The sequence below is a fragment of the Panulirus ornatus genome, chromosome 20, assembly GCF_036320965.1.
Source record: "Panulirus ornatus isolate Po-2019 chromosome 20, ASM3632096v1, whole genome shotgun sequence".
In the NCBI taxonomy this organism is placed as follows: Eukaryota; Metazoa; Arthropoda; class Malacostraca; order Decapoda; family Palinuridae; genus Panulirus; species Panulirus ornatus.
The window spans coordinates 59,977,687-60,003,416 of record NC_092243.1 but is presented as its reverse complement, the minus strand read 5'-3'; the positions used below and the strand labels follow the sequence as shown (position 1 = coordinate 60,003,416).

At 43.1% G+C, this 25,730-nt stretch overlaps 1 protein-coding gene across 3 annotated transcripts; it reads right to left on the bottom strand.

The window, feature by feature from the left end:
* Positions 1-4,385: 4,385 nt before the first annotated feature.
* LOC139756052 (galactoside alpha-(1,2)-fucosyltransferase 1-like) lies at positions 4,386-17,883 on the bottom strand. 3 transcript variants are annotated; one of them, XM_071675038.1, is made up of 5 exons: positions 16,254-17,854; positions 12,001-12,104; positions 8,757-9,241; positions 7,289-7,374; positions 4,386-4,842 (listed from the first exon to the last, which is right to left on the bottom strand). In XM_071675038.1, exons 1-5 carry the CDS (start codon positions 16,930-16,932, stop codon positions 4,640-4,642), a joined length of 1,557 nt encoding a protein of 518 aa, XP_071531139.1. In that variant the 5' UTR covers positions 16,933-17,854; the 3' UTR covers positions 4,386-4,639. The 3 variants fall into 3 exon arrangements, with proteins under 3 accessions (XP_071531139.1, XP_071531141.1, XP_071531140.1); XM_071675039.1 differs by having other exon boundaries at positions 4,672-4,838; positions 16,254-17,881; XM_071675040.1 differs by lacking the exon at positions 7,289-7,374 and having other exon boundaries at positions 16,254-17,883.
* Between the last annotated feature and the right edge of the window lie 7,847 nt (positions 17,884-25,730).

Here is a 25,730-nt window from a genome sequence, read left to right as displayed (position 1 = left end):
TTGTTTGTGATATTTCACTCTGGGTTCTTGTTTCTCTGTGACTAACCTCGGGGAGGAAACAGTGATGCAATGGTGCCTGAAGATAATGTTCCGTGCTTGTTCATTATAGATGACGACGTGAGCAGGGATGTTAATCTTTGATGTATGTGTTAGTTTGTTGAGATGTGACATAAGTAAAGATATTGCCGACATTTATGTTTTTCAGGAAGAAGGTGAAGCTGTACCCGAAGGGCGTGGCTGACGGACAGTTTGGCGGGCGACCGATGCTGGTGCAGCAGTTACAGAATTCCTAGTGGTGGACGCTCGACATTTTTGCCTTACTGATCCCACTACCCACCGCCCTAGAGCACACGTTACATCCTGACATGTTTGGGGTCAAAGCCCTAGGGCCACCACGAGTAGCGTTTCTCTCCTGCTTCTCGGTAAGGTTGTAACCTTCCTCAGAGGCGTGAGAGCAGCTGGGCAACGTGTGATCTCTTCTGTGTCACCCGAGAAAGCCAGCGACCCACCCCATGGCAGATGGCCGCGACCGCCTGTGCCACGCTGCTGCAAGAGGAGGCAAGTTGGTGCGGCTGCCACAGACGAACGAGAAAAGAGCGAAAGCACTGCGGAGGACGAGCCCAACAAGGAAGATACCGCAGGTGATTTTGTGATTCTGAAAATATTTCTAATGTTTATCATTCACCATCTCTTCAGTAGCGTCTCTTGCTCTTGGAAATCAAGTGTAACTAGAGCTTTGTTAAAAAGTTGTTAATGCAAATTCAAACGAGTTCAAGAGAAAGGTAGAGACGTTAAGAGAGGGGGGGCAAACTGAGACAGGGTGAGCATTGGTAAGCTTCATGGCGAATACGATGTTTTGGAAGGAGATGAATGGTGTGGGGTGAACAAGGGAACAAATGGGAGCGTCAGTGAATGGAGGGGATGGGGAAGTGACGACTGGCAAGGAAGAGGTGAAAAGGATATGGAGTGAGTATTTGGAAGGGCTGTTTAGTGTGTTAGATTATGTTGGCAGATTTGGGATATACGAGGCGTGAAAGCATGCACAGCGAGAGCTATGGCAAATGGTTTGGTGAAAATAGAATTCTTACATAGGGTGCAACGTGGCAGAAAGCTGGAGTGGATGGGACTGCAGTTGAACTCCTCAAGGGGGTGACTGTTGTTGGTCTGTCAGGATTAACGCAGGAAGCGACGAACAAAAAAAGAAAAATGTCAATTCAGAGTACCTAGTAAACTGTATGGGTGAGTGGTGAATCAAAGAGTAAAAGCGCGTACAGAGCATTAGATTGGTAGTATACAATGTGGATTTCAGTTGTGGTATAGGATGTGTGAACCATGTGTTTGCTTCGAAGAACTTGTATGAGAAAGACAGAGAGGGATTTGTATATAGCACGTATAGATCTGGAGAAGGTAAATACAACGTTGACAGGGATGCTTTAGGGAATTGGAGAGATTTGGTCATGAATGATGATAGAATAATAATTGATAATAATAATAATTGATGATAATGATAATAATAATAATAATAATAATAATAATGATGATGATGATGATGATGATGATAATAATAATAATAATAATAATAATAATAATAATGATAATAGCTTTGTATCCAGCATTTATTGGTCCCTTAACGACCAAGCCCAGAAAAGTTCGAAAGAAGAATGTTTCAGTCTTATCCATTACCACGAATATCACGAAAAGTTATGAAAAACAAACAAAAAAACAGTCAAACTTACCTTAATAATGGTGTAAATTACTTCAATTTCTGGCTCCTCACTGAGGTGGGTCATGGCGCCCGACCACCAACTCGCATAGTAACTCACACGTACGTACTTTAATTTTCATGTGTTCTATATTAACGACACACTTCACACTGATGGATATTCTTTGTAACGATAACGTAAAATATTTAACAACGCACCATAAGGTTTTTTACAACTGATTTACGTACATTGATTTAATGTACATCACTTATTAATTACGTTTTACTTACATAATTTTCGGATACATATATTTTTCAGTTTTTTATAAAGAAATGTTTATTCACTGCTCAATGACCTGAGCTGTCAGCGTGTATGCCTGCCCTTACCTTGTAGAAGATTCCACCTTTTTCCTCTATACAGAAATCACAATCCACTGTCCTATTGTGATTAGAAATAAAGTTCAACATACGTGAAATCAATATCATGTGTCTTAGAAACAGTCACTAATTTACCGGGACGAACGCGCAACGCGCACCGCTGAATGGCCCCGTTACAACAAGAAGCAACAGCACACGCGAGAAATCGACATTACCCTCCCGTGTCATGTTGGTGACTGACAACGGTGGGATTTTTTTTTACTTCGACGTTAATCATTGTTGGTTGTGACATAAGGCAACTTGTATACCACAATAGATTGATTGGTTGTTTGGGCAGTAGGCCTATTAACTGCCAAAGTATATTAAGGCGGTCAAAGTCAAGCTTTGTACACTAACCGAAAAATCCCTGGAATATTTTTCAGTTACTAAAGATGATTTGAAAATCACATACACTCTCACTGTGTTTATAGGCCTTGCAGAAAGGCGCGCCTCCTAATTCAAATAATGGAAGAAGGAGGAAACTCGACTAACTACGGATTCACGTTAACAAAATGGAGAGATTTGGTATCCCTGATTTCTATCATCTCATACAAATGCAGGTTGGAGTAACCAGTAACCATACAATCTTAAAAGGACGTCTTTCAGTCTGCTCCCAGAGCCTGTTCGTCCACATCAGCATTTAGCTCCCGAAACCGCAGCTTGGCAGCGTTGCTTACACTTTGTTTCGCCCAGTTTCAGGTTCGACCTGCCGCGGCGGTGGTCGCGCTGATGCTGAAACTAATCCGAAAATATATCAAATGCTTCGTGTAAGAAACTGAAATCTGAGTAAGTTGTACTATAAAACTGACTCCGCAAATAAACATTTGTAAGTAAATGAAGAAGAGTTAGGAATATACATGTTTATTGAAGGAATATAGTCTTCATTCATCAGCTATCAGTGACATCGAGCCAGAAAGCAATAGCCATATTTTGCCGTTGTTGTTGAGGCAAAAAGACGAAATATACGAGCAAATAGTTACGTATTGTACATATATGAAACTGGTATGCTTCCATATGAACGTCATGGCTTCAATATATTGAACTAAGTCACTGGGTAATTATGCAATTCTTTTCCATGTTGTCAACACCACGCTTCATATTGTTTGCTTTGATATTATGTTTTTAAGATTTGCAATGTAAATTTACATAACACACGATTCTCTGTTTTTCTGCTCATTTATGGTGGTTTAACTTCGGAAAATGACCATCTACTACGAATTGGCATACATCTTCCCTCAAGTTTTCAACATCTTTGAGAACTAATGCCAGGGTATGTTTACATCGTTGTCACAATGTCATCCTAGCTTATGCTGACAAGAGAAATGAGGTCACTATAATTCATAACTCTAGAATCTAGCAGCTTTCACGACTGTCGTGTTGACCAACTTTAGAATTAGTGAATCTCTCTCAAACGTAAAGTATCAGCGATCTCTTGTACCAAACTTTCCTCCAAGTACACCGTTATGGACAAGATCCACATTTGTCGTGAGTAGGTTCTCAATTGTACTGGACACTTATCAAGTTTAGGTAGAGTCCCACACTTAGCACTGCTGGCAATGGATTCTCCTTACCTCGATACTGGCATGTTAAAATCTTCCATTTTAATTTCTACGAAACAGTCATAACGTCTTTCTTCGACCTCTGGTGTTGAGCAAAAGGTCTATAGACTAAACCACAAGATTAGTTTACTGGTCTCTGTTTTGGTTGATTTCTTACGTAGGTTCCCTCCAACTTCCCCGAAAATGATGTTGATATCAACATTACAGGATTAAGAATAACTAAGAGCAATACACTACCACCTACTTCATTTCCTCTCTCAGTGACAAGAGCGAACCCTGGGTAAGTATGTTCAGCAAGGTGATATCTATTTCTATAATTCAACCACGATTCATAGACACCATTTATCTGATAACTTTCTTCTATGTAATGTTGTTGGAAATACTCATAGAGAAGAGCGGCCCCCCTTCTCATAGGTTTCGTTGTTGGAACAAAATACGAACGAAGCCTTAATGGGCGCCCTGTCTACACGGTTAGCACACAGATAAACAGACAGAGATGAAGATAATGAGGTTATTGATCATTTTATAAGTTGATATCTTTTCAAGATATTACAGATCTTCGTGCTTATCTTGAATTAAACATGTTAATAAGAAAATAAATTTGTAACATCTATTTACCTAGAAATAATGTGTAACTGTTCATCTTTGATTCATTATGAAAAAAAATACAGTAGGGAATGACCCGTAGCTCATAAATATTCATTGTATTTTAATGTTTTATTAGAACACAATAAGAAATCAGAGTAATCCATAAATAGATGCTGACACTACTTATATTTGAACACCTTGTCTGTAACCATATGAAATTTTACCCTTGATTTTTTCTTCACTTGTAAGAGAGTAAATTTCTGAATACTTCTTACTTTAGATGTCCAGAGATCTGATAAGTTATCACTGTCTGTCATACTTGTGTAGAAGAGATATGATGGGTGTACCATCCTCATGACCCCAGCTTGCGAGTTTAGTCAGGATCCTTAGATATGAAGTGTAGTGCAGGGGAGTCGGCACACAGGAAGCAGTTATACTTCTTGGTGTCAGTGGCTGGGTTGGTGATGTTACCATGCCCTAGAGCAGCCCCGAGGAAACTGAAAGTGCCATAACTGATGACTGTGTGGTCGCCAAGTGTCAACACTGCCATATCCAACGTAGCGTCTTTCCAGCTGCCTGGAAACATGATGAATAGGGAGAATTACACGGGTCTGTGTGAGGGAAGGCTGAGAGGCAGTAGGACCTCTAGCTGGGATAGAGATGATGCAGCCGGTTATGTCAGAAGAGGTGTAGCATTGTCAATGAAGGATGAGAGGAGTGGAAAGATGGCTGAGTGCAAGTGTGTCGTCTGTGCAAGAGTGTTAATTGCCAAGGTTGAACGTGAGAGGTTAAGGGTGTTAGGAATGGTTGAATATGCGCCAGGTAATGACAGAAGAGATGGTTAAAGATGCCCTCTGGAGAGGACTGGACAGAACAATAGAGGATGTAGAGCCAGGGGAGACTGTGTGATGTGTGATTTGAGTGACTGTGTGGGGGAGAGAGGGTGGAGGAGGGAGTGGTAATTGACGGTAGGACCCTGGAAGCAAATGACAATGGTGAGAGGATACCTGCCCTGTGTGCAGCAGGAGGCAGGAGTGTATGTATATATATATATATATATATATATATATATATATATATATATATATATATATATATATATATATATATATGGATGTACTATATGAGCTAGTCTTTTGTTGTAAAAGAAAAGTTGAGGAATACAAATATAAAATTTCACTTCCGGGTGAAGTTGCAAGTCACAGTGAGAGGTTGTAAATCATCACAAAGTGTGGTAGAGGTGATGTGGAGGCGGTTTATGAATGTATTACCGGAGGCCGGGATGAAGGTGCGTAGCAATGTACGTATAGGGGGAAAGAGAGGCACAACATAGCGGAATAAAGATAAAGGAAACTTGATGAAAAAGAAAAATAATTTGGAACAAGATACTTTGGGAGAAGCTGAGTCAGAGAAGATAGACATAAACAGATGGCAGAGACTGTATATCATAGCCTGAAAATAAATATCAAAAAGGAAAGTAAATGGGGATCTCGAGACACAATTGAATGAGAATCTAAATGAAAGATAATTGTGTTTGGCAGAGAGGAATGACAATAAAAGATATATGTAAGGAGTATGAGTAATATACATATGTGGGAGAACATCAATGATAAACGATTTAAGACATCTTAAGACGGAGTGGACGAACTTGTGAACATCACAAAAAAAAACAATGTTAGCGCTAGGCAAATTTGAATGCAGACCAGGGTAGTGCTTGTTGGAGATACTCGCCCCAGACCATCCTCGCTTCTGGTGAGGGAAAAATCACCTCCAGGACACAAGGTACGGGATGAAAGAAATACTGTCAGTACATGGTTATGAATCTAAGTTCGCATGGATACATATGGGTATGGCAACAGTGATGACGGAAGTATAAAGTCTTTGAAAATACTTAGGGAACTATTTTTTTCCCCACTTACCCAGGGATTAAGATAAGGACAGCACTGACGTCGAAGCAATCACAAGAGAGTATTTCCTGTCAGTTCCGCAAGAAGGTCTGAGTGATTCCTCTGAAGGTTGGGCAAAATACAAATATCGACGAATCATGTGACCATTTTTTTTTTTTTTTCTCGCTGAGCCAAACCTCAGAAGACAAGCAGGTTTACTTAAAGTTTGTAATCTTTGTTGAACAAGGTATCTTCTCCACACTCTGGTCATACAAACCCACAACAGAACCAAAATCTGGTATATCATCATAGTCGTCGTTTTAAGTGATCAACCACGCATTTCGATGCTGACCACCTAGACTGTTTACTATCATATCTTATGATCTTTTCTAAATTGAATACATTAACTTCCTCATCATGTAGCCTATCACGGTCCTCCGCAGATCTAGAACTAAAGAAGTACTCCTCCACATTCTCTCCCGTCTCTCGTTTAGTTTCTAGCTGCGCTCTCTCGACAGTGTCAATTTCACTCAGGAGCTCCCGTCAGCTGGCAAGTTCATAGCCTCACTCACCTCCCTGCTATTGTTTCTTTATTTCTGCTACTTTCTGTGTTACCTCACGTGTGTTGCCGCTTCTGCCCTCACTAGGAGCCTCTTGCTGGCCAAATAAGAGAACAATAATCTCCACGATGCATTAGCTCAGGACCAGCGAGAAGGACCTGGTCATATCTGCTCACTCACAACCAACCATGTTTGGCCTACGTTATTTACCAACAGGAATCTTGACAGTGTATGATGACTGCTGTGTTCTGACCGTATATACCAACCATCAGTAACCATCGTCTGGCCATAATATATATTTACCGATCGTTAAGAAATTTTTTTTGGCCGTATCTACTTTTTAAATATGGTATCTTGTCCACAGTAACCATGTTTTAAGTCATATCAGACATCCATAATAACCATTTCTGGCCCATATGAATCTATTCTCACCACCAGTAACCACGTCTTGACCACAGTGTCCTGACCACCAGTAACCACGTCTTGACCACAGTGTCCTGACCACCAGTAACCACGTCTTGACCCCAGTGTACTGACCACCAGTAACCTGCTCCTGGCCTGGCCACATATACTCACCAGCCACAATGATATCCCGGCTGCGCAGGAACTTTCGGCACCATTTGTGGTCGTCGCTGACCACCACAAACACCGGGTTCACCACCCTGTCAGAGGTCAGGCATCGTTAGTTATGATGACCATCAAACTATAGCATCAATGACAATAACTCAGTCTAAGAATAACGGTTATGAATGAGCAGTAAACAACAACAGGAATGTTTTTTGTTTTCTATTGCACAAGGAAGCTGCTGGTCACTGTATAGGTGCTCTTCCAGGCCAGGCCCTTCCAGGCGAGGCCCTTCCAGACCAAGTCCTTCCAGGCCAGGCACTTCCAGGCCAGGCACTTCCAGGCCAGGCCCTTCCAGGCCGAGCCCCTCCAGGCTAGGCCCTTCCAGACCAAGTCCTTCCAGGCCGAGCCCTTCCAGACCAAGTCCTTCCAGGATAAGCCCTTCCAGGCCGAGCCATGGATGTAAACAAAATGTTAAAGTTCGTAAAAGCAATAAGGAAAATAAATAATTTTCTAGAACTTTTCGAAGGAGGAGGAACATCTCTCTCGTCAACAAGTATCAGGTTACAGCTGTTAGGAAAAACATAAGTAGGTCGGGAGTTCCATTGCATAATGGTGTAGTGAGTCAATCATAGAGCACAACTACCCACCCATGAGCTGCCAACGGCCACACAGTACTCATGCGACACACTCGCCTGTCAAGTACTATGCGGGTTAGCTAATGGTGGGGACACACCTGCTGCACATTCCCAGGGAGCAAAAATAAGAGATTAATCTCGAAAGAAGAGGGAAATAAGCCAAGACGGCGGCGATGGACAAGTGGGTCTAGGTTTGATGACAAACTGGGAAAGCTGCTATGGTGGACTACTTTGGAATCGACTTTTTTCAAGTATGCAGAGCCAGAACCTGAGATCAGTTACCTTTGCCAGCAAGGACCAAAACTTCGTACAATCGGAACAAATGAGCATCTGTTCGGAGGAGAATCTATGGCTTCTAAACAGAGCTTGGAGTATCTTATGGGAAGACTAATCTAATGATGCAATTTACGATTTCCAGGATAGATGAACGGTTACGATGATATCATGAATATCTGCTGTGCTGAGTGGTGGAACTAAGGAGATGTCAAAGATAAGAAAGATGTGAGAAGGTTTTAGATAGGGGAAAGGGAGGAAACTCAGCTTTAAGAAGCATTAAACTTAACTAGGAAATCGTGTTCAAATCTGAGTTTATTAGTGCCAGTTGTAATGAGACGAGGCGCATATTGAGACTGGAAAAATACAGCGTTGCTTTGAGAAAGTCGAGGAATGCAGTAATGAGTCGTCAGGGTATGAATACATTTGACTACCTGCTGAAGAAAAGAAATTGTTGATAAAAAAAAGGTGATATTCTGAAGTGTCTGTGTACAAGAAATGAAATTAAACTTTACAGGGCAAGAAAGAAAGATAATTGTCTTCAACAATAGAGTTATCCATTCACTTACTTCCTTCTGTAGTAATCGAAGGCTCGATTGAAGTACACTTCATCCAGCTGTGTCAGGTTGTAATGAGTGCGGATGTAATTGGTGTAGTCTCCCCTGCGGACGTGGACCGTGATGAGCGTCACCTGCTCCCGCTTGTACTTCTTGTTCAGTCGTCTGAGAGCTTGGTTGATGCTGTCTCTGGCCCGCTGCAGCAGCTCCTCCTTGAAGGTGAGCAGGCGACGGACCAGGCCCCTGTGAGCCATGATGAGGTCTCGGGGGCAGGGGTGGTTGAACACGTAGTACGATCGCTTCAACAGAGGATCAGTCACCACCTCTTGGGTTGACCGAGCCCTGGCGTCCTGGGCGACCTGGTACAACATCCTGTAGAGGTCGTGGTAGAAGATCCTCTTGGTGTCCTTGGTGAAGCAGCTAGGGTCCTGCACCGGCAGGGTTACATTTTCCAGGATGAGACTCATTGTAGTGTTCATCTCATTTGTTATTGAAACCTGCAGGAGATGAAACCCTTGTCTGAAATCCTGTCCTATTTCCAGATATACACCCCTACCATGGTACCCACTCTGTAACTCGCCTCATTATACTTTACTGATACGTATCAGCAGATGTCATGATCATTCAATAGATATTAACGTTAGATTATTACAGAGTCATACGTGTGTAGTCTCAAGTGTTCATCTCCTCAACACCAACCTGTCGGTGCTTGGTAAACCTGTCCCTGTCATCATACACCACACCACACTGGATTATCACTCTGATCTACAATCTTCCCCAACCACAGTAATTACAGCAACACCGTCACGACTACATCCCACATTTCAATTCGTGGTTGTTTCCGCAGGACACGTAAGATCTTCGTATGGATTGCACGAAGATAATATAGTACTTGGATGGAAAAAAAAAAGAAAAGCTCCATCATGTGACTGAAACATCTCTAGATGTCATGCTCATGGGGAAATCCCAATTACAGACTTAGAGGGAGGAGAGGTTGTCACGTTTGGTATATCAGAGGAAAATATCATATGGTGTTGGTCTCAGCAGCGGCCCTCTGGGATGGTGCTGGTTCCAGCAGGCAGATGGTGATGTGTCACTGAGTGTTAAGCTGCACAGCATCACCACTGGTGACGCTGATTATGAAGGTCAGGTCACATATATCATCTTGTGATGACTTTCTATAGCTCTGTTAGTGATTCGGTGGCAGCACGTGTCTCATGTGTTTATGACCAGTGCCCCTGCCTGCCAGTGAGTCTAGGGTGATACGTATGTGTGATATGTGTCTTTGCCAGGTACGTGGCTGTGATCTGCGTGTCTGTCAGTGAGTCTCTGTCTGTGGTGGTACGTGTCTGTAACCTGTGCCTCTCCGAGTATGTCTGTCTGTGGTGGAGTGTGTCTGCAGAGCAAAACATTATGTTCGCTTGATGATGAGTTCAATAACATCTAAATACAATAATGGTAGAGCCCAACAAGCTTATGGCTCTTAGTTACCGGCATCCTGGTGTGCAGAGAATCTCCAAAGCCCCGCCTGTCTCTCCTGCCAACGAGAAGGACTCAGGCAATAAAAGACTGGTCCTCGCTAACACCCTTACCCATGACTTGACCTGTCTGTTTTGCCCTCTCTCCAGTTTCTCAACAAACAATAGCTAAGGTTGTATCTAAGAAACTAGAAGTCGTGTTTAGATGTCTAGTTTCTCTCCTGACACGCGAACCGTTGCTACGATTTTACATAGGTCTTATCTGTCCTTGTATAGTGGACTGCATCTTGGAAGTTCCAGCTCTGTAGACAGAGTCGAATCCAAAACAATGCCAACGTAACAACTCCTCATATCTCACGCATAACACGACCCACTTTCCCTCCGACGAAATGTTCGTTCTCTTTCCATTCTCTGTAGATATTATTCCGGTTTCTGCTCCCGAGGACCAGCTGCTTATTTGCCCCCAGCCATTTGCTAGAGCTCGTAATACAACAGTAAGCGACTGTGTCCCCGTTGGCAACCCAATGGCAGGGCTTTGTGATGTGTGTTTGTTTCTTTTCCTACACCACTTATTTTGGAGCTCCTTATCTCTTAATAACTTTCCAAAGCAGCAGAGACTTTTCTCCTTGTAAAGAGCAGAGTGTTTTCATTTTCTTTAAAATCCTTATATTATTCTCCCCAGTCACTCCTCACTTCATCTCTTTCGTCTTCTTTTGCGTTCCAGTCGAGGCCTGGCTGCGATGAGGACTTAGGTCCATGACTGGAGCCTTTCACACACACATACACACACACACACACAAAGCTGTACTCAAAGAGTCTTCCTGCACACTAGCTGTACAGGAGAAGGCAGTCGGGCACACATGCTCCTGCACCCGGGCATGGAGGCTCTTGTTTCTGGCTATGAATAAATTAATTCCAGTACGTTTACCACGCCAGGGTCAGGATGCTCATTTTTGGCGAGGAAAAGAGGAAAAATGTGGAAAACAAAACATAAACATTACGTTTCCTTCCTGCTGGGGAAAGAAATAGAGAAAAAAAAAGTCCTGCTATAAATAGATTGAAATCGTGAAGGGTTAAGAGTTGCATTCTACTTTAAGCTTCTCATCTTTCGCTAAACATCTCGACAATAAAGACATACATAATTCTGATGTTTCCCCTCACAATGATCAGAAGATATTTCATGTGAAGTTAAACTGTGGAAGTTAAGAATAAAACTCTCACCACTGTAGACATGAACGACTGAACCACACTGGGTGGAACGACCTTGGAGTATGATGGCCTGACCTCTAACCTGACCCTTAAATGGCCTGGTCTATGACCAGACTATTCATACCTGAAGGTTGTAACCGTCGTGCTCAAGGGTTGTGCTGTCGTGCTCAAGGGTCATGCTGTCGTGCTCAAGGGTCGTGCTGTCGTGCTCAAGGGTCGTGCTGTCGTGCCCCAAGGGTTGTGCCGTCGTGCTCAAGGGTCGTGCTGTCTTGCCCCCAAGGGTTGTGCCGTCGTGCTCAAGGGGCGTGCCGTCGTGCACATGGGGCGTACCGTCGTCCTCAACGGTCGTGCTGTCGTGCCCCGAGGGTAGTACCGTCGTGCTCAAGGGGCGTGCTGTCGTGCCCCAAGGGGCGTGCCGTCGTGCTCAAGGGGATGAATAACAGAAGTGGTAGTCACGCTGGAGCAAGGGGTCAGGTTGATGGTACACAGTCAGTGTTACGGTGTCGTCATTACTATACCAGGTGATGGTGGCGGTGAGGAGGAGGAGCTGTGGGAGGGTGAGGACTTACCCTGACGCCGAAGAGGTGACGCAGGAGGAACAGACTCACGTACTGACACAGTTTGTTGCCCAGCCGACCCCCGCTGTGTATGACCACATGGGGCGCCCCGCACTCTGTGGGGCACAACATACATTACACACGTGTTGCTGTTGTTGTGTGTGTGTGTGTGTGTGTGTGTGTGTGTGTGTGTGTGTGTGTGTACCCCGTGTACATATATGTGTGCGTATAGATACACGGTGGGGGGGGGGGGCGCACACACATACCAACCCCCCCCATCCGCCCACACACACACGCTCATAAAGCCAGTCTCATGTGGACACAGCTGGAGCACACAGTTGTACACATACAAGATACATAAACTACTATAATGGTATGTTCTTACACACACACACACACACACACACACACACACACTAAACGACTAACTAAAAAGCGCTTTCACAGTGGAAGACGTTACAGCCACCAACACCGGTATAGTGGGATGGGATGGAGGTTATATAAAACACTGAGACATCTAGATACGACTGAGACATCTAGATAAGACTGAGACATCTAGATAAGACTGAGACATCTAGATAAGACTAAGACATCTAGGTAAGACTAAGACATCTAGGTAAGACTAAGACATCTAGGTAAGACTAAGACATCTAGACAAGACATTAACAGAATACTAAAAGGTCTTGGCCCATACGAGGCTTATGGTCTTGTTGAAATTTCACTATGTGTCGAAATGGAAAATATGTGCAGATACGTTACACAGACCTTTTGAAATACTGTTCAAGATGTCGTCATTTGAGAGAGAGGGAGTTTCAAGGGAATGGGAGAGGGTGAACGCCATGCCTGTATATAAGGAATGGGACTGGAAAGAGACGTTGAACTGCAAACATTTTAGTTTTTACATAAGTTTGTTGGGGGAAACGTTCTTCGGAAGTTACTTGTTTAGAAAAACCAGAGGACATAAGATGATACCAAGCAAGAAACTTGTTAGAAAAAAATATAAAGAAGTATAATTCTCTGGTATAAGAATAGGGGATAGGGGATTAAGAATACTTCCCACGTATTCCCTGCGTGTCGTAGAAGGCGACTAGAAGGGGAGGGAGCGGGGGGCTGGAAATCCTCCCCTCTCATTTTTTTTTTTTTAATTTTCCAAAAGAAGGAACAGAGAATTGGGCCAGGTGAGGGTATTCCCTCAAAGGCCCAGTCCTCTGTTCTTAATCCTACCTCGCTAACGCGGGAAATGGCGAATAGTTTAAAAGAAAGAAAAAAGAATGGTGGATGAATGGAATCGAGTAAACAAGGACATGGTAAATGTGGAGAACGTACGGAAGTTTAAAAAATTATATGACAGTAGAGAAAGTCGGAGAGATGGGGGCCCAAGAGTGTCGAACTCTTTCCCCGCACAGTAAAACAGTTATTACAAACGCAAAAGTAAGTATACACACACTACTCTATTCTGAGACCCATTTTGAGCCCGGATGTCTACAGCCAAGAAAGGGATTCTTGTTGTCCACACCCAACTCATGAGTGAATCTCAGGACAGAAGTTTCCTCCATAACCTCCTGTAGCTTTTAAGATCCTCTTCGTTCCTTATGGCGACAAAAACAAAGTCATGGCAAAAATATTGACTCTGCATCTGCGTTTACGATCGTTGACGACCCATGTCCTGAATCCAGTTTCATTGACACGAGAAGGGGGACGTTCTTCAACAAACTGACATAAAAACCAAAGGCATATTTTCAGCAATAACTGTGATGAAAATTAATAAAACGTCGGTTCCTCATATAAGCTTTATCCAAGAAAAATGAAAAGGGAGAAGAATGAGATAGTTAAGCTCCTGACAACCTTTTTCAATAATTCACTCACTACAGGAAAAGTTCCAGATGAATGGAGGTTTGTCAATGCAACAGAGACGTTCAAAAAGCAATAAGTCACTGCACAGAAATTATCTCAAAAAAACAATGTCACTGCACGGAAATTATCTCAAAAAGCAATAAGTCACTGCACGGAAATTATCTTCCCATTAACTTAACGTCTGTAGTTGGAAAACATGAGGAAACCATCTTTCGAGATAGAATCTTAAACTATTTAGAGGATCACCACTAAATAAATGATTCTCATTATAATTTTCCTCGGGATCGCTCATGTCTGACAAATCTGCTTGATTTCTTTTATATGATCAACACATATGACCAAAGTTAAGAGCTGATGTTATTTATCTAGATTTTCAAAAAAGCTTTCGATAAGAGGTTCAGCAACAAAAGGTTACTAGCAGAAATAAAGTCATATGGCACTGATGGGGTTGTACTTCAGTGGACAGGAAACTGGTTGACTGGCCGTAAACAAAGTTCTGATTCATGGTCAAGCCTCACAATGGTTAGATGTAACATGTGGGGTGCCACGGGGATCAGTCTTGGGACCGGTTCTCTTTCTCATATATGTTAATGATAATGATAATAGGGTGCATTCAAGGTATCAAAATTCGCTGATGATACAAAGCTGGGAAATAAATCTACAGATGAACTTGAATGTCAACAGCTTCAAGCTGACATGGACAAACTGATGGACTGGCGGCAAAAGAATCTTAATATCCATAAGTGCAAAGTTTTACTTATCGGCAATAGAAACGCAAAGGCAAGCCACAGCATGAATATTCTTGAACTCCAGAAAGCAAATGATAAAAAAAACACTCGGACGTAATTATTTCTGGTAACCTTAAACCAAGTAAACAATGCACAGAAGCAGTGATAAGAGCGACCATAATTTTTGGATCCACATGTAGGGCGTTCGAATTAGACTAAGTCCAGGGAAATCATTCTTACTCTTTACAAGTTCGTCCACATTTTGAAAATTGTGTTTAGTTTTGGTCACCTTTCCTAAAAAGAAGACAGAAAGAAGAAAGTACAGCGTCGAGATACGACGATGATTTCCGGACCGAGAAACAAATCTTACGGGAGCAGATTAAATGTCCTAAATCTATTAGTTTAGAGAGGAAAGGGTTAAGAAGAGAAGATTAAAGACAAGTATTCAACATCTTCAAAGACTTTCTTAATCTTGATCTATCAAGTTACTTTTGACTTCATTCGTCTGATTTTACTCGTAGTAATGGATGCAAACTCGTGGACAAACGTTTTACCTCGAACGAAGCGAAGTACTTTCTCTTAAACAGGAACGTAAACAAGGAAAGGTATGCAACTTAGAATGGTTGGAAGCAGGACTGAAGGCACATATAAGAACAGACTTGAATATTTCGCTTCAAGTCCACGACTAACATCATTTGCGCCTCCTAAGTCAAAACAATGACAATATGCAGGTTAATCTCTTTGAATTATCTGTACACCTGACTTTTATCACATTAATCAGCGAGTTTCTGATATGTTCCACTATCACAAAAAGCTTCGAAAGGACTCAGTGGTCTCTGCTGGTGTTTGAATTCCTTTGTATTCCTGTGTATGAATATCATCAACGTATCGGCAGTACCCCCACAACGATAACAATTCATCTTCAAAACGGAGGCCCTAAAATACATATGCAATATAACATAAATCTCACTCGTCAGCATCTCACCAAAAATATGATAATACTGAAACATTGCCACGACCCTACAAGACTACAGATACCATCAACCATGTATATAAGAGAATAATATCCCCTCATACATCATGAAAGTATAATACAAGCTAAGGCTCTACATTGCTTCTCCACCGCACCCCATATGACCCCACGCTCCACCTCCACTTGGACCTCAAGCAAATCCCCCAACCGTTAACTCACTGAGTTTGACCCCTACAGACGCATGAACTCCGAGGGAACATGGTCCATGGATCAATGTATTATCTGCGTCACCGCTCTCACCAGTAACACTTCATTCCTGTTTTCTTCTCTATGTTCTGATGTATCATTCATAAACAATTCAACTAAAGATGGCCAGTGTTCGTGTTCCTAGGATGTATTATGTATTTCAAGAATATGAAAATGAATATTGGACATTTCATTCACACTTTATCGGTGAAACAGAACGTGGAGAAAAAAAAGTAAATACAGCAAGTGACTTTTAAACATGCAATGATCTTCAACAAACAGTGTATCAAAGAAAATATTCTGCCTCAAACGAATATTTAATAATTGAAAGTATACTTATTGGTGAAATAATTGTACATGAACAGTTGTAGAGACAGTAAAGCCACAAGCAATTGAAAGTATACTAGAGGGGAGAACGTAAAATAAAACGGACTTACAGTAAAGCAGGGAATGTACCGAATTACCTTGTTGAGAAACTGGTCGAACTTGGAGGTTTATCGGTATAGGTAGGCAGACTTCAGGGCTGGTGTCCTCCAGCGATAATGTTCGACTTCGTTCTAAGCTAGAATTTTTGTGTTGCCTTAAATTAGCCACTGTATTTTGCTGTGAGTGAGGTTCTCTACCTTGCAGTAATGTAGACTCTGGGTCTTTCGTTGGGTTGGTCTCAGACCCTTGTTGTGTGTGAGAATCTGAGCGTCCTCGGCTGCTGTCTTGGCTTTGTTTAGGTTGATGTAAGTCCTGTGCATTAGACTCGGCCGTCTGATGAATGTGAGGCTCTGGACGCTGATATACACCAGCCTCGACCACAACTTTAGTACTAACATAATAATGCAAGGTTGAACTAGAGTTTATCTTAACTTTACGTTCCTGACTTTGCTGTTGAGCTGACTCTTGGGTTTGTTCTATATCCGAATTATGTTCCTGTTTTAAATCTAAGAAGGTTAGAAATGGCATTATAGGCATTACACTTGAATCTCGGCCTTTTGTATGGTTTTCTGTGATGTTTCTCAACTTACGGTTTGACTCTCTGACATCACAGCGAACTTTAGGCTGAAACAGGAACGAGTTGTTATATATTACCATAGTCGAGGTCGATAGTAGGATCAGAGTGACAAATAATTTCTCTATTTTCAATAGCTTCATGGCGACGACCTATCCCGCGGTCGATAATAGCCTCACCTCAGAAACGTCAGGATGATGTTGCAACGTCCGATGGATAAATTGTGCATCTAAATTTATAGGTTTGGAGAATAACGCCAATGCTTTTGCTGATTTGATTTTGTCAAAGAATATTTATCAGAGACAAGGTAGTACTGTCCAGTCTTTCCTTAATATGTGTGATTAGTTTCATTTATCCACTACATTGAGACGAAGCTCATCTTTATAATCTCCAGCAAGTAATATGTACTCATTTCCCGTTTACGTAGTCAACTGCTTCCTCAACATCAGTGTAAATGGTCCTCTGCCATGAATGCTGTTTCCTTAACCTATCTTATCTTCACTCTTAGCTAGTCACTATATGCGTCGCGTTGCTGTGTCAGTCTTTAGTTAAGCTGCAGTACTGGATCCACTCACTAAGACAAATTATTTCGCACTATCCTGGTATTGGTTTGCTGCAGTAGACGACGAGACAATCACATTTGTCCTGGTACACAGGTACTGTGGCGTAGCGATGGTAAAATGACTAGGCTGTCCCTGGCAGCTCATAAAGCAAGGGATATGGCTAAGGCCACAGCTGGCCAGACACACCTTTACCCATCTTATTTGCATAAATCATTCTATTTGTACTTGTGTGTTCGCTCAACTCAGTGTGTAAGGGACAACCAATGAATTCTCACAAGCCGTTAGGTCTAAATATATACCGCCTTTGGTTCTCAAGCAGAATAAACAGCGGTCTCCCGGACAACCAACTTCAAGCAAAGTGGGTCAGATTGTCAATTTAGGAGCATTACGAGTCAGAGAGCGAGTATATTCTGGTGGGCGTGCAGGCAGGCGGCATCACAACCCAGGTTTGGGCGTGGGCGGGTGAGTGGCCCCCCTTCCCTCGCTGCGTGTTGTCAACTGTGTCTACATCTCCCACAGAACAGCACACTATATACTCATACTGTTGAACAGGATACAATTGAGCTCATGGTCTTAACATCGTGCTCAAGTACGACGCTGATCCTTGGAGTTCTCATAGCATAGCCACGATGATGACCTGGCATTTGACGTGACCTTCGAGTGTCAGCCTCCACCATACATCTACCTTACATTTCCTTTCTTCTTTTATTAACGTTACTCAAACCATTCATCGTTGGCACGAGATTTTTGCATCTCGGTTTGCTTTTCAAGTTGCCAGCGGGGAAATGTAATTAAAAAGACCTTCAAGGAACACAAAAATGTCAAACTGACCCTCGGTGATATATTGTTTTGGCTTCATCTCCCACTCGCTGATACCGTTTCCATCAACTTCGTGACGACAAATTTAAGTAAACGTTTTCCTAAAACGTCCGTGAAGTAAATCAGATGTGTATAGGACGATGGCCCAGTTGATGGTTGTGTTGTTATGTGGAGGAGCTGAGTTCGGCAGGGAGAAGCGGGCCTCGGGTTTGGCAGGATGTAACTAATGTAATTCATTCAAGGAAGCTGAGGGTCGGTGGCTTGGGTGCGCCAGGACCACAGATGAGGGACGATGACCCGATCCAGCCGAGGCCACTATACCATAGTAGACTCAGGATTTATATAACTACATTATAGTTTGTATGATGATCATGTGGCAGACTGACAATGTCTGCATTATCGAACTTGACCACAGTGTTACCACCACTGACCTGAACCGTACGACCCTTGAGCATGACCATACAACCTCTGTGTTCAAGAGGTTAACTTTGCAAGAAGGAAAGATAACACTTTAGGCGTCCAAATTCTGATTCAGGATGACGGAAGATGATTATAAACCCATGATCACGTGATAACATGATACTATATATTTATAGTTTCCCCACCAGACTACATGTGGCCAAGACCATACTGCCGGGCCAGCTGTAGGTTACAGGTGGCCAAGACCACACTAACCGGCCAGCTGTGGGTTACAGGTGGCCAAGACCATACTGTCGGACTAGATGTAAGTTACAGGTGGCCAGGACCACACTGTCGGACTAGATGTAGGTTACAGGTGGATAGGACTGCACTACTGGACCAGTTGTAGGTTACAGGTCGCCAAGACTACATTAATGGACTACACTGTCCGGCCAGCTGTAGGTTACAGGTGGCCAAGACCACACTGCCTGGCCAGCTGCAGGCCAAGACCACACTGCCTTACTAGCTGTAGGTTACAAGTGGCCAAGACCATACTGCTGGACCAGCTGTAGGTTACAGGTGGCCAAGATCACACTGCTGGACCAGCTGTAGGTTACAGGTGGCCAAGACTACATTGTTGTACCTGTTGTAGGCTACAGGTGGTCAAAACTACACTGCTGGACCAGCTGTAGCTTACAGGTCGCCAAGACTACATTAATGGACCAAGCTGTAGGTTACAGGTGGCCAAGACTATACTACTGGACCAGCTGTAGGTTGAAGGTGGCTAAGACTACACTGCTGGACCAGCTGTAGGCTACAGGTGATCAGGACTACACTGTCGAGATGTAGAGAATGAAAATGATCGCGAGTCCCTAATAATGACGACGTTAAAGAACACCAATATATGTGATATTCTGTAACCTGTCCGAGACATTCATTAGGCTCACAGGTGTGACGGACGCATCTGTGCTAGTTACACCTGCAGCTCCACCCCCCTGGTAATTAACCTGTTGCCTACGGCAGCACGATCCCTCACCATGACGGTGCGGCCTAACAGCATGACGGTAAGACCTAACAGCATGACGGTTCTATCCTTAAGAACGACCTTACAGCCTTGGAGCACGACGGTATGGCCCTTTGAGTGCGATGCAACGGCCCTTGAGCACAATGGTATGGCCTTTTAAGTATACGGTGGGAGGGTCCTTCACTATGACAGTAGGAGCTATCTGTGTTTTCTGTCCTCTCACTCGAAGCTTCAGGATCGGTGGAAGACAGGCTAGTTCTTTATCCCTAAGGTAGTGTTCGCTCAGCATATATATATATATATATATATATATATATATATATATATATATATATATATATATATATATATATATATAAGTCTTCTATCGAAAAAAAATATCATGGAATTCCTCCGATTTTCCTTCCTTAGTTTGTCGTAATAATTTCTTCCTCTCCAATGCTGCAGGTCTACAGTGCTGTCCTTATATTCTCCTTTATATTTCCTATTTCATTTGAAATTTTGTTCACCTGTGTACAGCCACGTCTCTCCACGTCACTCACTCTTCATGTTCTGTCACCAGTATCCCACCATCTGATTCCTCCTACCTTGATTAATGTCCGTAAAGTAATTGTTTAACTCTTAAAAGTTTCTCCCAAGATTTCAAATACCTCTCTTTTTTTATACAGATTCTCAATGACCATGAACTTGATCTCGAGCCTTGCATGACTGCTTTTCTCTCATGACGATGCTCTATAATACTAGGCTGTGAGATAGATCCAGTACTGATGATGCATCGTTGTTTCTACTCCTATTGTCTTCACTGAAATGACATTGAACGTTTCCTGAATCCATTCAAAGAACGTATGTCTCATTATTTTTTCCCTCGTGTGCCTACAGACACCCAGTCATTTTCGTTGTTGGTAACACCAGGTAAGGCGTGTCTGCTGACACTCCATCAGCCTAATTATACCTTGCGTTAATTCCTATTTACAATTACATATATATATATATATATATATATATATATATATATATATATATATATATATATATATATATATAGAGAGAGAGAGAGAGAGAGAGAGAGAGAGAGAGAGAGAGAGAGAGAGAGAGAGAGAGAGAGTACAAGGAAGGAGTTCTACACTCTTGTGACCCCATTTGAAAATTCTGTATTGCCATACATCTTAAATCCATGTAACGGCGATGCATTAATCATTTCCTTAGTCATTCTACTTCATTCATCCACAACACACACTACAAAAATATTTCTTTACTTTTCAACAAGTTCCTTGCTTAATTTCCATTTATGTTCTCTTGTTTCCATATCATTACATCTCTCGCACTGTCCACGTCATCGATCTATTTAACAACATAAAAGTTGTTATCAGGCCACCTTTCACACTTCTCTCTTCCAAGGTGGGCAAATCCAAATCCTCTAGCCATTCCCTGCAACTGAGCTTTCTTAATCATTGTTGCCCCCCTCTGGACTTACTTCATTAGTTCTTTGTGCTCCCTTAGGTGCGGTGACCAAACTTGAGAAGCATATTCTAGCTTTGACCTTACGTAAGCTATGAACACCCTGCTGACTACATCCTTATCCATACAACTGAAAGGTAATCCAATATATGCCAGCAGCGTTTGTCTCCTTTGCTATTCTCTTATTATGCAACTGTGGCGACAGGTTAGGGATAATGTCGACTTTCAAGCCTCGCTCACCCGCAGAATCCTGGAGCTTATTTCCTTTTCGATAATAATGACACAGTTGTCGTCTTTCAACTAATCCCATCCTCATTATTTTACATCTGCTCGAGTTGAATTTCAACAATCATGTATCAGTCTGTCTTTGGAGTAAGTTTAGGTTCCCATGTAAGCTGATGGAATCCTCTTCGCTTTTTACCTCATGAACTTTGTGGGTATATTCGTCTTACATCTTTTAAAGTTTGACAGTTTGTATATACAGAAACGGAATAATCTTGGATTGACAGAGTCAGAGTTCATGTAGCGGAAATATCAGTGTATTTCTGTGATCCCAAGAAAATGTGTGGTGATTTGGCAGTCTAGAAGTCTGAGGCTCCTCCGTCAGCCCTGCAGGATACTGATACTGTTTCGCTCAGTTCTGATCTGGGTGATGTATGCGACACGCAACATAACAGGTTCCGGGTCATCCCGACGGCTTTACCGGTGGCAAGTGAAGATTTCTTGCGATTCTATTCTTCTCACAAGAACTTCCATTCCATGTGGATGCCTCTCATCTTCACACGTGAAGACCTTGATTCATTTCTTTTATTGTTTCAAGTCTGAGAGACAGGCACTGGTGGACTTTTGACAGTGCGTTTGCACAGTAAATCTTTATAGAATCTAAAGCTATTCAGAACTTACTGCTTAAAGTATTACGTTCAAATATCGCTGGAGTCATGATCATCGTTGTGTCGTGCAATATGGCCACAACAGGTCCAGTAGATCCTGACACCTATCCTCGCCACACTCTGGAGTAACTCGTGTATTGTTGACAGCACGATACATCCTTCCGATCACCTGACTTGACGTTTTAGGTTTATTGAATCAAACTTTTCTCTGTACGTAGTCGTTTAATTTTCGTCTTGTTTCGATTGGTTATCTGTCAATTTGTGATTTACTCCAATGAACTCTCTTGGTTGCTTTTATGTCGTACTTCCGATGGCAGGGGAGAAGTTCTAAGATTCTAATCTTACTCCAAATTAATCTTTTCAAACGTTTATAACATTAAAAAGATGTTGGCATGGCCTATAGCGACCTGGGGAAGCCGTGTGTAGTGCCAGGGTGGAGGTCCGACGTGGGGGCTGAGGCACAGGAAATTCCACCAGAAGTCATCTGTGAAGGACGTCACTGGAGCAGGAAATTCACAGGTGAACCGGGGCGTCGGCCGGACCAGCCAGGGGCGGCCTCCTCACCACCCAGCCTACCCCACTATCTGCATTCCCCACCACCCAGCCTCAGCTTTTTCCTGTCGTGCACGCACCCAGATTCCTACACTAGTCTTGGATCTTCTCTCTGTGTCCAGCCAGTAAAGCTGTGTCATCTGTGAACAGCATCTGATTCACTTTCCTTCACTTTGTACTCGTCCCAATGAACAAAACTCTTTGTAGCAACTTTATCCAGTCAGAGGGATAACCTTATCCCCATCCCATAAGTTATTGAATGTTTAAAGCCCTGTCAGGGCATGATTGGGAAATCTGATCTGAAAGACAAAACACAGAGCAATAAAGTACGGTAAATGCAGAAGAAAAAATAAGCTTATTTTTCATACTTATACACCATTTTCTGCTTTAGTAAGGTAGCCCCAGGAACAAACGAAGAATGATCTTACTTGGTTGCATATACCCACTAGGTGTCATGTATAATGCATGGACACCAATGCTCCTTATCAACAGTCGAATCCCTGGCTGCTTCATGTGCCCGTGCCCCAGCCTACACATCCACCCGGCCTCCACACAACCTGGCTTCCCTCACCATCTAGCCTATGTTACAATCGTCACCTGGCTTGTCCCATCTCCTCTGGCTTCCCCTGCCACCCGTCCTCCCTCACCATCCAGTCTCCCCGTCACCCAATTTTTGTGAGGTTGTTGGAGGAAGAAGTGGCTGGATGAGGGGAAGATACAGTATGCATTAGAAGGTTAAGCAGTTCACAGGTGTATGTTATGTGCTGTGCGCTGATGGCTTACTGGAAAGGTGCTCTTGGTTTCTTCTTTGTGTACTCCGGCAGACTGTGGATCTGTGTAGTGATGTTTCTCTCCTGGTGTCTCTCTTATTGTTCTGAGGCTCCGCGGGGATCAGAGGTATTCATCGTTGGTAATACTGTCCAGGTGTTGGATGTGTCTGTGGTCTGTGTCACAGTTGTCTTCCAGACTTTTGTGTTGCTTCTAAGTATGTGCGAGTTGGGTTATCCTTAGACGTTTTTGTTGTTCTTCGATGTAAGGACACTTCCGGTTTCTGAAGGATCATAAGACCCTAGTTTGTTATCTACTGTACCTTGAGCCTGCTTGATCTGGAGGCGAGGTGTGTGAGTAATAGTGAGTAGGTAAGGCCTGGTTGAATTTTGGCTTTCACAAGGAAGAATTTTTGGCTCTCCGGAAGGTGCCAGGATCAATACAGACAAGTCTGGGCCGCTTTTCCTTGTGTAGTCCTTCTGTTGCTATGAAGTATAATAGAGCCTCGTAGTGTAAGTGTGGAACCCAGGACACTGCTGCTCATCTGGCGAGCTGCCTTGTTCCCCCTGTGATGATGTAGTCTGAAGTTACTCTCCCCAACACCATTATCGTATTTTCTATCTTTTTTTATCTCTCATTTTCCAATCCTCTTAGATTTCTTTGAGTCCGGTTGCTTCTGTCTGTACTAAAAGAGTGTTCTGGGAGTGAGTTGTTTAAGACAACCATCAGAGATCCACTGTCTGCATAGACGTCCATGACCATGTCCCCGACTGTACCCAGCTGGTGAGGGAATGTCAGCTGTGTTGCTTGGTGGTGACAGGACGCTGCCTTGGGGAACCCCGGTCAGTAGAGGATATGTGGGTGACCTTGCAGGATTGATGATGATATCTGCAGAGTGTTGCGTTACGAAGTTACACAGCAATCGCTTTGTGATATGTGGCATGCTTGACTGTAGTGAATGTGTTGTAAACCATCAGTCCACCCTCTGTGAAAGGCTTTGCTTTCACCTCGTTGAATAACTATGCCATTTATTCCTTGTCCTCTGGAAATGGGAATTTCTTCTGCTGAAATCACAATTGCAGAGGTAGTGCTTCTGCCTCTCCGGAAGCTAATGAGGTTGTTTTCTAAGTGTCCTCTTCATCTAAGCTTTAAGTTATCCCTCAGAGGGTCTCCCCAGAGCTTCTAAAGGGAATAGGGAACGATAGTTCTTCGGGTCTATTTCTAGCATTACTTGGACGGTATCACATTATTGCTACTCCAGCCTTTTGCAGTCTTCAGGAAGAGTGTACTGTGTTGAGCATGGCTATATAAATGTTCAGAAGGTAGGGAGCTTCTTGATTAATTTCTTGTCTTGCTTTTCCTTGGGGCTGAGCTGTTGGCCTTCTGGCTGGTTGCCTGTAGGTTCTACCTGTTAGTTCTGACTGAGAGGCAGCTAATACGAGGCAGTTGAGTTGAGTCGTATAGTCTACTGTAGGATGGTTCTTTCCTTATTCTGAGTCAGCCAGTTTGTTATTTCTCTTTCATTACTTTTTTCTTTCTTCCTTCAGGCGTGTTTTTGCTGTCACCTAGATAATTCACTGGCAGCAGACCCCATAATTCTTAGTGTTAAACCTTGACCTTAATCTGCCTCATCAAGAAAAATTCAAATCTCTGGTCAAGAATCTTAATACAGATGTTCCTGAAACTTTGCAAACAATATTCCCATTCCATTTCTTATTTCAGTTCCAATACCTTGTGTTGCACTACAGACGACACGAATATTTTCATGAACGTCCTTATGGTTGTGATGATCAATCAACAATTTCCTGTTGTTCTGTGTTAGTAGCCAAACCTGACATGTGCGCTGTAGAACCTCAATCATGCTGGGGACTGACCACATCATGGGTTCCACATTTCCAACACGCTGTCTTGTGACCCGATGTAGTGGCGTGGAATACCCAACACCCTGGCCAAGCATTTGATCATCTATGACGACCCGTTCCTCGATGGATTCTTCTTTCAAAACGAAATCTCGTTTCTGTCAACATGAGAGTCAGAGAGGACGTCCCCAGAGCGAGGCAGGAAAGCTGGACACTAGGGCGCTTCACCTGCCGCCAAAAGTTTCCTGGTGTTCGCTGGCCACTGACGGGATGCGTCGCTCTCCTGCCAGGCAGATCCCTCATCCCACCTGGACTCCTCCTACACGGCTATCAAACACCTCCTTTAAGGAGGTCGCAGAGGCGCGGACGAGACGATCATAAACGTGTCTCCGTTGACTCTGGTCATACCATACCTCCCCTTGCGACACATTACCAATAATAAAAAAAAACCTTCGTAATGATAAAGCAACAGGTAAATGAACGTATGAACAACCGATCCATGACCCATGACAGAGACCTTCATCATTGCTGCACCGTCTGTCACGTGCCACAACGCTTCCCGCGCACATCAGCACAGAGCGTCACTCCTTATCATCATGCACAGCGGCC